A 12,691-nucleotide genomic window follows, 5' to 3' on the forward strand; every position below is an offset into this window, starting at 1 on the left:
TGAAGAAAGATTAGTAAAAGAAGTGTGGAAGGCAGAGGTGGAAGGAGTGAATATGAGGGGCATCCTAGGATGAGATGGATGGATGGGGTGAAAGGGGCATTACAAAAGAGGGGAATGTCTGTGGAGGAAGGACGGGGAGAGGACAGAAGATAGGGGTGAATGGAGAAGGGTTGTGTATGGATGATGCAGTGATGCATGAGGGGGAGTGGGTGGAAGATGGGGGGTGAGGAAGTACCGGGTAACGGGTATGTATGAGAAAGAAATTGATGCAGCCCAAAGGGATTTCCCCCCCTGTCTTCTCCATTTCTGCATGAGGGGACGGAGAGGGGGGGGTCGCCGAATTTATGAAGCGGCCTTGCTGTGGAAGTGCTGTGGCTTGTGACACTGCTTCTGACCCAGGGCAGTGGACAGGATGCAGGGATGACCCATCATCCATGAGGTGCCAAGATAAGAGGGAGGGAGGAGAGTGGAGGGGAGTGGAATATATAGGAAATGGAATGGGTGGGAGTGTTTTCTATGCCTTTTTCTTTTTGGCTACCCCCCATGTAAGGGGGAAAAAGCCTTTGGTATATGTAAATCAATTTGGATTTAGACAAGGAAGACCATGTACAACAAACCTGATCTGCTTCTATTCGAGACTAATAGAATTAATACAAGAAAGGGATGGATGGGTAGACTGTGCCTTTCTGGACCTACAAAAAGCATTTGATAAAGTACCACACAAAAAACTAATAAGAAAAATAGAATCAATAGGTGGCATCAAAGGAAAATTATTGGAATGTATGGAAGACTTCCTGACTAGGAGAAAAATGAGGGTAGTAATTCGAGATAAATACTCAAAGTGGGAAGAAATGATAAGTGGTTTCCCGCAAGGTTTGGTATTGGCTCAAATCATGTTTGCCATATATATATAAATGACATGGATGAAGGAGTGGAGTGTTATATGAATTTCTTTGCAGATGATGCATAAATACTAAATGTAAGAACAGAGGATGATTGTGAATCATTACATTTAGACCTAAACAAAATCTGGAAATGGACTCAATAGTGGGAAGTGAATTTCAATATCAAGAAGTGTAGTGTAATAGAGTTTGGAAAAAGTAAAAATAGAATATCAAGAAGTGATAAAATTTGTGAAGAAGTAAAAAAAGTGAACTCAGAAAGAGACCTTGGAGTAATAATCAGGAAAGACATAACACCAGACAAATATATCAATAAAATAGTCGGAGAAACCTTTAACCTATTAAGGTCAGTGAAAGTGGCATTAGATTACTTGGATGAGGAAATAATTTAAAAAAATATTAGTTACACTAATAAAACCAAAACTGGAGTACACAGCAACACTATAGACACCCAATACTAAAAAGAATATAAAGAAATTAGAAAGAATACAGAGAGCAACGACAAGTTGGCACCAACTCTCTCCAAATTAATATACAAAGATTGTCCAAATTGGAACTACTAACTCTGGAACAAAGAAGAGAAAGAGGAGATCTGCTGACTATAGAGTCATGAAAGGAATGGAAATCCTAGATAGAAATGATTTATTAAAATGGGACAATGGAAAACAAGAGGACATGAAAAGAAACTCAAAAAAGGATAACTATAGAAGAGATCTGTGAAAAAAAAGCTTCCCACATAGAGTGCTGATATCTGGAATAAATTACATAAGGAAACAGTGTGTGGAAACACTATTCAAGATTTTAACCTCTTCACTCCGGGGCACATCGCACGTCTGGCAGCTGGCAGCATTAGGTGCCCGACGTGCGATGTTGCGTCATAATAATTGCATTATAAAAAATAAAGTCAGTGCTCAATCGTTCGTTCTCTTTCACCCGTGAATTTTGATAACCATAGAAAATATGATGAAGCCAGTTTAGAGAGAATGAAGGTTACTTAGGTACGACTGCAATAAATATAATCAAGATGCCGATGTCGGCATCATCGCGTACCCACTTGCTCCTCATGACGCCTACGTAGGCGTCACCGTATGGAAGTGGTTAAAAAAAAAAAAAAAAAAAAAAAAAATATTCTGTCTGAAATATCTTGGCAAGAAAAATAAAACACATTACAATTGTTTCTAGATTATCAAATAAAACGGTATACCCCTTATAGTTTTTTTTATGATTTGAGGTAATTTCTCATTTTCTGTGTCATGTTTTGATGTATTTTATTGATTTTACAATGAACTTGTTGCATCTTTATATCTCAAACATGTGTGTTAATAATATGACTTTGATGGTGAAATGTGGCAAAAAAATCAAGAAGTATTTGACATGTGGTAAAGGCCAAAAAACAGTCCTTACTGATGCTGAAACTACTGAGGGAAGATCACAAGGCATAGACAGTGACTTGGACATGGAACTGCAGTTACTCTTGCATGATACAAGTGCAACAAGTACAAGCACTCATACATTGCAAAGGACATTAGATGATTCATTTTTCACAAGTCCGATTCCAATGGCTCTGCCCAGACCTGACACAGCCACAACAAATAGACCTGGATTATCTGTCTCTGTCTCTTATCAAAGCCAAAAAATTAACACAGACAAGATTGCTTCACACACATATGTTGACAAAATGACAGAAACACAAACAGTAAGTATATACTATGTTACAGTTATATATTGTATATACTAATGTGTCTCCAATGTCAACATTCAGTAATCTATCAGTATCATGATTAATGGAAATCAAATGCATTACAGGAAGCTCAGTTGCAGTTACCCTGGGCTATCTATGCAAGTGGCTGTCCACTATGCATGGTGGATAATAAGTTGTGGGTAAAGTTCTTCAAGACTCTGAGGCCATCTTTCAAGATTCCAAGCCGGGACTCAATCTCAAACAATCTTCTTGAGAGGGTCTACCAGGAATGTTCTGTAACTGTTAAGGAACTAGTAGCATCTGCTTCTAGTGTTACAGTAATGTGTGATAGTTGGACTAATGTCAGGTAAGAACTGTAGGAATATGTAACCTCATTATGTCACTTATTATTCCTAATAGATTGTTATAAATAATTATTGCCCTAATTACTCCTAAAATACTGGATAATTACAAGAATGAGGGGATCATAAACTTCATTGTGAGAGTGCCAAGGCCCATATTTTGGAGCAGCATTGCAACAGGTTAGTTTCAGTTAAAATAGCAGTCAATTACGACTCAATTACAAAATTAACTTAGACAATAAAATAAAGTATTTCACATAAACCTCCTATCTTAAGAAGAGATTAATATTATTTAATAGTCAATTCTCTGTATTCCAGTTTTCATTAGTTTTATACTTTTGGAATATGCTACAATATCTAATTATAGCTTCTGTTTTATTATTAGGTGCAGAAAGCCACACTGGGCTGTACATAGCAGATCTCCTGAAGAAAGTAGCGGATGACATTGGGCCATTGAAAGTGTTGGAGGTCTGCACAGATAATGCCTCTAATATAAAAAAGGCTTGGGAACTGCTTCAGTTGGAGTATCCCCACATAAAACCATATGGTTGCATGGCTCACACTCTGCAGTTAATATTCAGACCTAAAACAAAGATCAAGTCTGCAGAAAATATCTAGTTTGACTGCATAAAAGTTTGCAAAGCAGTCAAACAGTCCCAAAAGCTCACTGCTCTACTCAAACAACATCAACAGCAGGGGCAACAGCAGACACTAAAACTGCCTGTTAAAACAAGGTAAGAATTATTAGTATATTACTCATTGCTAAAGATCACAACTTGCAAAATAGTATTTGAAATCTCATTCTTATGCCAGTAAACTTGCTGTGAATTCTTTATTAATGGTGCATTTAATGTTTCTCGTGGCTGAGATGTTTTGAATTGAGAATTCATACTGGTACTTATATTGTTGTCCTCCTTTGTTTCAGATGGGGATCCATTATCCAGTGTCTGAAGAGTGTATGCATTAACAAACATGCACTTCAGGCTCTTGCAATCAATAATGATGCCAAGCCATCTTTGGATTTGTCCATTAGGAAGCTCCTACTTTCAAAAGTATTTTGGGATCAGACTGAGGGTATTCTCAAGCTCCTGAAGCCAGTGGCAGATGCCATCACTGCCATAGAAGGAGACAATAAAAACCTCTCTCTGGTAATGAAAGTGTTCAGTGATTTAAAACTGTCCTATGAAGAGAATCTCTCCTCATCCCAAATCCTCAAGAGTGAAGATGCCTTCAAGGGAATAATTTGTGAAAGGATGAAATACCTGGTGAAAAGTATTCACCTTGCAGCCAGCTTGGTGGATTCTTGTTACTGTGGATGTCACTTTTCGGGTGAAGAAGCAGTATGTAGTGTTTATTTTCATTTTGTAATGATATGTTCTTATTACCCCCAAAATCCAGTCTTGCCCGTATGCCACTACATATGCCTCCAAGTCTTACTTGACCTTAATTCACCTGACCTAAATTACAAGTAGTGTCTCTTTAAAATTATACAAGTTGCAGTATCATACACTTATACTAAAAATATTGTTGATTTTCAGGTGGATGCAATGCAGGCCATTTATGAAATTGCTGCACAACTGCCAAATGTCTATGAGACCCAAGTAATAGCTGAGTTGGCAGATTACAGGTCCGAATTAACTTTTTTTCAAAGTGTGCAAAGTGTGCAAAGATGGTGTGTGGAACAAGAAGGACAGGAGGAAATAGAAGGAAGGGTAGTGAATGGTGGGATGAGGAAATAAAAAAGGTTGTAGAAGAGAAGAAGCAAGCTTTCACAGATTGGTTACAAAATAGAACGAGGGAGTCATATGAGGGGTACAAAGAAAAGAAAAGAGAAGTAAAGCAAAAGGTAAAGGAGGCAAAGAGGAGAGCAGATGTAAAATGGGGTAAGAGTATGACAGAAAAATTTGAAAGTAAGAAAAAGATGATTTGGAAAGAAATTAAGAGAGGAAGAGGAGGCAAATCAAGTAGAGAAGAAAAGGAAAAAGGTGCAGATGGAGAGATGATAATGGAGGAGAAGGCAGTAAGGGGAAGATGGGCAGAATATTTTAGGGAGTTGCTAAATGTGAAGGAGGATAGGGAGGGAAAGATAGCTGCAGTGGGAAATGCTAAGAAAATGAGAGTGATGAGTGAGGAGAATGGAGGAGAAATAAGGAAGGATGAAGTGAAGGCAGTTGTTAAGATGATGAAAGCAGGTAAGGCACCTGGTCTGGATGGATGCCATGCAGAATGTCTAAAAAAAGGAGGTACAGTGATGGTGGACTAGTTGGTGAGTTTATTTAATGTTTGCTGGAGAGAGGGTAGAGTGCCGGAGGACTGCAGGAGTGCTTGTATAGTTCCACTTTACAAGGGAAAAGGGGAAAAGTGTGAATGTAGTAGTTTGAGGGGGATTAGCTTGTTAAGTGTAGTGGGGAAGGCTTATGGGAGGATCTTGATTGAGAGGATTAGGAGAGGAACAGAGGGAGTAATTGGTGAGGAACAGTGTGGATTTAGGACAGGTAGAGGTTGTGTAGATCAGATCTTTGTGGTAAAACAGATATGTGAGAAAGCTATAGGAAAAGGGAAGGATGTTCTTTGGGCTTTTATGGATCTGGAAAAGGCTTACAACAGGGTAGACAGAAAGGCACTGTGGGAGGTTTTGCGGATATACGGGATAGGAGATAAGCTTCTAGGAGCTGTCAAGAGTTTTTATGATAGTAGAGCTTGTGTCAGGATTAGAAATGGAGAGAGAGTGGTTTGAGGTAAAGGTGGGACTTCGCCGAGGATGCGTTAAGTCGCCATGGCTGTTCAACTTATACATGGGTGGGGTAGTGCGAGAGGTAAATGCAAGGGTAGTGGGTCAGGGATTGGAAATGGTTAAAGAAAATGGAGAAAAGTGGGAGGTGAGCCAGCTGTTGTTTGGGGACGATACTGCGCTTGTGGCAGGATCGGAGGAGGGATTGAGGAAGTTGGTGACAGAGTTTGGGAGAGTGTGTGATAGAAGAAAGCTGAAGATAAATGTGAGTAAATGTAAGGTGATGAGATGTACAAGGGGTGAAAGTGGCAGTAATCTGGAAGTGAGCATTAAGGGAGAGCGACTGGAGGAAGTGGATAGTTTTAGATACTTGGGTGCAAATGTGGCAGGAAAAGGTGGAATAAAGGTGGAGGTAGAATGTAGATTGAGAGAAGCGAGTAAATGCTTTGGTGGATTAAAAAGTGTAATGAGGAATAGACATTTGGGAATGGATGCTAAGAGGAGACTGTATGAAGGAGTGATTGTGCCAACAGCACAAGAGAGGAAGAGAGAAGGAAGAGAGAAGGAAGAGAGAAGGAGTTTGAATGTGTTTAAGATAAGGTGTCTGAGAAGTATGATGGGGGTTACTAGGCTAGATAGAGTGAGAAATGAGGAGGTGAGGAGAACAGGGGTGGAAAGGGAGTTGGGAGATAGGGTTGATGAAAGAGTATTGGGATGGTTTGGACACATGGAAAGAATGCGTGAAGAAAGACTAGTAAAAGAGGTATGGAAGGCAGATGTGGAGGGAGTGAACATGAAGGGACCTCCTAGGATGAGGTGGATGGATGGGGTGAAAGGGGCTTTGGGGAAGAGGGGAATGTCTGTTGAGGAAGGACGGGAGAGGACAGAAGACAGGGGTGAATGGAGAATGGTTGTATATGGATGATGTTGTGATGCATGAGGTGGAATGGGGGGGTGAGGTAGTATGTGTGGGCAAATTTTGACGTAGCCCAAAGGGATCTCTCCCCGTCTTCTCCCGTTATGCATGGGGGGACGGAGAGGGGGGGTCGCAAATTTAATGAAGTGGCCTTGCTGTGGATGTGCTGTGTCTTGCGACACCGCTTCTGACCCAGGGCAGTGGACAAGGTGCAGGGATGACCCGTCATCCTGGAGGTGCTAATATAAGAGGGAGGGTGGAGGGGTGCGGAGTGTATTCAGGGATGGAATGGGTGGGAATGATTTTATGCCTTTTTCTTTTTGACTACCTCCCTGGTAAGGGGGAAAAAGCCTTGGTATATGTATGTATCTGACAAAAAAGTCAATTACTTATGCATATTTTCATAGTGTCTGAAGATAGGTACACATATGTGGAGGGATGAATCAAGTACTTACACCTGTTTTTATATACTCAATATTAATATCTGAACAAGTTTGGCAGTGAAAAAAAAAAAAAAAAATAATAATAATAATAATAATAATAATGATAATAATAATAATAATAATCCAATAAAAAAATGTTTTGTTTTTTTCATCACTAGTCAGGAGACCATACCACTGATGCATATTCCAGTCTTGGAGGGATCAGTTTCAATGAGTTTTTTCATCATCTCTCCATCTGTATAGTAAAAAGCCACTTTAATCTTCTGTAGCAGTCAATATGTCTCCCACAATCCTGCTGATATATCTGTGAGGTGACACATTGTCTTAAATCAACACTCCCAAGTCTTTCTTCTCTTTTGCTTTAGTAACGGGTTCACTTCCCAAGGAATAGTTTAAGAATGGTCTTTTGCCACTATTGTCCATTTCCAGTACTTTGTATTTTTTGGTATTGAAATTCATTTCCCATTATTGGCTCCATGCGAAAATAATCTAATCTTTTTGCAAGTCTACCAACTTCCTCATTTTTTACTCTTTTCATGATTTTTGCATCATCTACAAACATGCTGACATAGCTCGTTGTACCTTCCATCATGTCATTGACATAGGCAAGAAATATTATTGGTGCAAGCACTGAACCTTGTGGAACTCTGCTTGCTACTCCTCTCCATCTTATCCTTTACTACTCTCCTCATGTATCTTTCCTTCTAAAAAAAAATCTTACATTCATTTGAGTAGTTTGCCTCTGAGCTCCAATTTCCACATAAGTTGAATGTGAGGTACTTTATCAAATGCCTTCTCTAGGTTGAGATACACACAGTCCATCAACCCCTCTCTCTCTTGCAGAGCATAAATCACTCTCGCATAAAAGCTTAAATGGTTCAACACAAACAACCTTCCAGATCTAAAACCAAACTGACTCTGTCAGAATGTTCATCTCCTCAAAATATTTGGTCCATCACTCTTTCACAATCCTTTCACATAATTTCATTCTTCAGTGATGTCTCCTTATTTCCACTTTTGTGAATGGGCACCACATTTGACCTTTTCCAATCAAAAGGCACAATGCCTTCATTCAATGAACATCTAATAAGACTGAATCTTGTCTGCTGTTGATTCCCTACATTCTTACAAGTATCCAGTTTCAGATACTATCAGGTCCTGAAGCTTTCATCACATCCAATGATCCCAGGAAATTGCACACTTCTCTCACTTCTACACTTATATCTTCTACACCTGAAATTTTGCTCTCATCACTTTCCTCCAAAAATTTCCTATCTTTTGTGAAGACCAATTAGGAACTTTCATTCGTTGTTTCTGCTTGAGCTGAGGCTTCTTCAAAGACCTCACCACCCACTATTAGCTTGGTGATTACTTCCCTGTGACTCAATTTACTAAGATTGATTTGGTAGAATGGCTAGTTGTAAATCACAATATATGCTTCACCCTGAATAGACTTCTATAGTATACTGGAAAGGCGAAATACTCATTGAATCCCATCTCCTACTTTTACAATTTATCATACATACATACATATACCAAGGCTTTTTCCCCCTGACTAGGGAGGTAGCCAAAAAGGAAAAGGCATAAAATCATTCCCACCCATTCCATCCCTGAAAACACTCCACACCCCTCCACCCTCCCTCCCATCTTAGCACCTCCTAGATGACGGGTCATCCCTGCACCCTGTCCATTGCCCTGGGTCAGAAGCAGTGTCGCAAAACACAGCACATCCACAGCAAGGCCGCTTCATTAAATCGGTGATCCCCCCTCTCCGTCCCCCCATATAAAGGAGAGGACGGGGAGAAATCCCTTCGGGCTGCATCAAAATTTTGCTCACACATACTACCTCACCCCCCATCCCCCCGCCCATTCCACCTCATGCATCACAACATCTTCCATATACAACCATTCTCCATTTACCCCTGTCTTCTGTCCTCTCCCGTCCTTCCTCAACAGACATTCCCCTCTTCCTCAAAGCCCCCTTCACCCCATCCATCCATCTCATCCTGGGACATCCCCACATGTTCACTCTCTCCACATCTGCCTTCCATACCTCCTTTATTAGTCTTTCTTCACTCATTCTTTCCATGTGTCCAAACCATCCTAATACTCTTTCATCAACCCTATCTCCCAACTCCCTTTCCACCCCCGTTCTTCTCCTCACCTCCTCATTTCTCACTCTATCTAGCCTAGTAACCCCCATCATACTTCTCAGACGCTTCATCTCAAACACATTCAAGCTCCTTCTCTCTTCCTCTCTTATGTTCCATGTTTCTGCTCCATACAGTGCTGTTGGCACAATCACTCCTTCATACAGTCTCCTCTTAGCATCCATTCCCAAATTTCTATTTCTCATTACACTTTTTAATCCACCAAGGCATTTACTCACTTCTCTCAATCTACATTCTACCTCCACCTTTACTCCACCTTTTCCTGCCACATTTGCACCCAAGTATCTAAAACTATCCACTTCCTCCAGTTGCTCTCCCTTAATGCTCACTTCCAGATTACTGCCACTTTCACCCCTTGTACATCTCATCACCTTACTTTTACCCACATTTATCTTCAGCTTTCTTCTATCACACACTCTCCCAAACTCTGTCACCAACTTCCTCAATCCCTCCTCCAATCCTGCCACAAGCGCAGTGTCGTCCGCAAACAACAGCTGGCTCACCTCCCACTTTTCTCCATTTTCTTTAACCATCTCCAATCCCTGACCCACTACCCTTGCATTTACCTCTCACACTACCCCATCCATGTATAAGTTGAACAGCCAGGGTGACATAACGCATCCTAGACAAAGTCCCACCTTTACCTCAAACCACTCACTCTCTCCATTTCTAATCCTGACACAAGCTCTACTACTCTCATAAAAACTCTTGACAGCTCCGAGAAACTTTCCTCCTATCCCGTATATACGCATAACCTCCCACAGTGCCTTTCTGTCTACCCTGTTGTAAGCCTTATCCAGATCCATAAAGGCCCAAAAAACATCCCTCCCCTTTCCTATAGCTTTCTCACATATCTGTCTTACCACAAAAATCTGATCTACACAATCTCTACCTGTCCTAAATCCGCACTGTTCCTCACCAATTACTCCCTCTGTTCCTCTCCTAATCCTCTCAATCAAGATCCTCCCATAAGCCTTCCCCACTACACTTAACAAGCTAATCCCTCTGAAACTACTACATTCACACTTTTCCCCCTTTCCCTTGTAAAGTGGAACTATACAAGCACTCCTGCAGTCCTCCGGCACTCTACCTTCTCTCCAGCAAACATTAAATAACCTCACCAACCAGTCCACCATCACTGTACCTCCTTTTTTAAGACATTCTGCATGGCATCCATCCAGACCAGGTGCCTTACCTACTTTCATCATCTTAACTGCTGCCTTCACTTCATCCTTCCTTATTTCTCCTCCATTTTCCTCACTCATCACTCTCATTTTCTTAGCTGCAGCTATCTTTCCCTCCCTATTCTCCTTCACATTTAGCAGCTCCCTAAAATATTCTGCCCATCTTCCCCTTACTGCCTTCTCCTCCATTATCATCTCTCCATCTGCACCTTTTACCTTTTCTTCTCTACTTGATTCGCCTCCTCTTCCTCTCTTAATTTCTTTCCAAAACATCTTTTTATTACTTTCAAAATTTTCTGTCATACTCTTACCCCATTTTACATCTGCTCTCCTCTTTGCCTCCTTTACCTTTTGCTTTACTTCTCTTTTCTTTTCTTTGTACGTCTCATATAACTCCCTCGTCCTATTTTGTAACCAATCTGTGTAAGCTCGCTTCATCTCTTCTACAACCTTCTTCATTTCCTCATCCCACCATTCACTACCCTTCCTTCTATTTCCTCCTGTCCTTCTTGTTCCACACACCATCTTTGCACACTTTGTGACTCCCTCCTTGAACCATCCCCATTCCTCCTCCACACCTTCCTCTACTCTATCCTTCACTCCCTCCCACTCCTCCTTCAGCTTCTTCTAATCTTGTACTCCTCCTTTTCCTCTTCATTTAAAGAGTTCACTCTAAGCACCTCCCTACCTTTTGTCCCTTTCCTCTTTCTCCATCTGTCCTCTACTCTCAATTTACCTTCCACCAGAAAATGATCTGATATTCCCCCACCCTCTCCCCTTAGCACATGTACATCCTTAATTCTTCCTATCATAATCCTATTTACCATTACATAGTCCATTAAAGCTCTATCTACCACCCTTCCATCCACCACCCTCTCCCGTGTGTACTTATGCTTGACTTTCTTCCGAAACACTGTATTTGCTATCATCAACTCTCTAGACACATTTCCACCATCAACTCTCCACTACGATTTTTTCCTGGAACTCCACATTTCCCAACCACTCCATCAATTGGATCCTTTCCTACCCTAGCATTAAGGTCTCCCAGTACTATTACATTTACACTTATCATACCTAGCCTTAAATTCATGTACAGTTCCAACTTCACCATCCTTTATTTCCCATTATCATATTTAGATTTGAAATTAATGTACTGTTCCATCTTGGGCTATATCACCTAAGATATTTCAAGTATAATTACATCTATATGGAAAACTATTTTTTCACATCCTTTAGATATGTGGTCTTTCTCAATTTGTTCCCATGACCTCTTAAAGCCCTCCCATCCTTAATCAAGAAATCTCTTCTGTCCAACATGGATGCATATACATCAAACATACATCCCCTTGTTCAAGGTGGGCAGTTACTGTTTTTATTGACATAGTTGAAGCTTTCAGGGCCTGAGTGAGATGTGAACCACGTTAGGAAAATGGGAATCTCACTTTCACATTGTGAAAAATTCAAATTCAGTTTCCCAGTGCTGGTGGCACATGTTACTAACCATTACACCAGCAAATCATGCATCCACTCGGGGTACTGGTTAGCTGTCCAGTTCAGCTCTAGTGGATTTTATTTTTTTTTTATTTTTTTTTTAAGGGGAGGGGGGTTGTCTTCCATCCCCCATCTCAGTGTTGCCTCTTGAAGGTGCAGAAAAAATAAAATAGAATAAATAAAATAAAATAATATACTTGAAAATATATAATACTACTACTAAAAATAATAATAGTAATAACAATAGAAAAGAATGAAATAAATAAATCTGGAGAACTGCATTACCAAGGTGACTGGCATTGGTTCTCATCCCCTACCACAGATCTTTCTAGGAAGAAACTTTAGATAATAATTTGTGTTGTAGTGTGGGATTGTTTCTTAATCACCAGTTGAAAGTAGGATAGTAGTAACTGGTTGTAAAGTCTCCATATGTGAAAAAGGGGAGGAAATACAATTTAAGTTCATAGAGATCTTGGGCCCAGTCTGGAGACTAAGTGTCTGTTATAATCTTATTCTTCAGTAAATGTTGTACATATAAAAAATATATATTATTTTTTAACATGCTGAAGTACTTACCATCATAATGAATTTTATGCACTGAAGAAACATGAATTCTTCATGATTCTCATGGACCACTTTTTCACTGACAAACATTTCTGGTGCAATTTTTGGATTCATGAAAAGCTGTGATGATCCCCATATAAAAGGGACAAATTGAAAGTCATCCAAGCTCCATACACCTTGACTGCCAGCTGGTTCCATCTTATATGTTGTTTGCAACTTGCGAGCCAGGTCCAAGTAACTGTAAGA

General features: G+C 40.3%; 1 protein-coding gene across 6 annotated transcripts in view; it reads right to left on the reverse strand.

The window, feature by feature from the left end:
• The window catches only part of LOC143020032 (serine/threonine-protein phosphatase 2A activator-like), a 205,428-nt gene that overhangs the window by 46,793 nt on the left and 145,944 nt on the right, over window positions 1-12,691 (reverse strand). For all 6 annotated transcript variants that reach the window (XM_076176167.1, XM_076176165.1, XM_076176163.1 and 3 more), the window contains one exon: window positions 12,458-12,683. In XM_076176167.1, coding sequence (XP_076032282.1) covers window positions 12,458-12,683 — 226 coding nt within the window. The remainder of the gene's footprint in view (window positions 1-12,457; window positions 12,684-12,691) is intronic.

This window comes from Oratosquilla oratoria, chromosome 38 (genome assembly GCF_046742065.1).
Source record: "Oratosquilla oratoria isolate Oo_2021 chromosome 38, ASM4674206v1, whole genome shotgun sequence".
In the NCBI taxonomy this organism is placed as follows: domain Eukaryota; kingdom Metazoa; phylum Arthropoda; class Malacostraca; order Stomatopoda; family Squillidae; genus Oratosquilla; species Oratosquilla oratoria.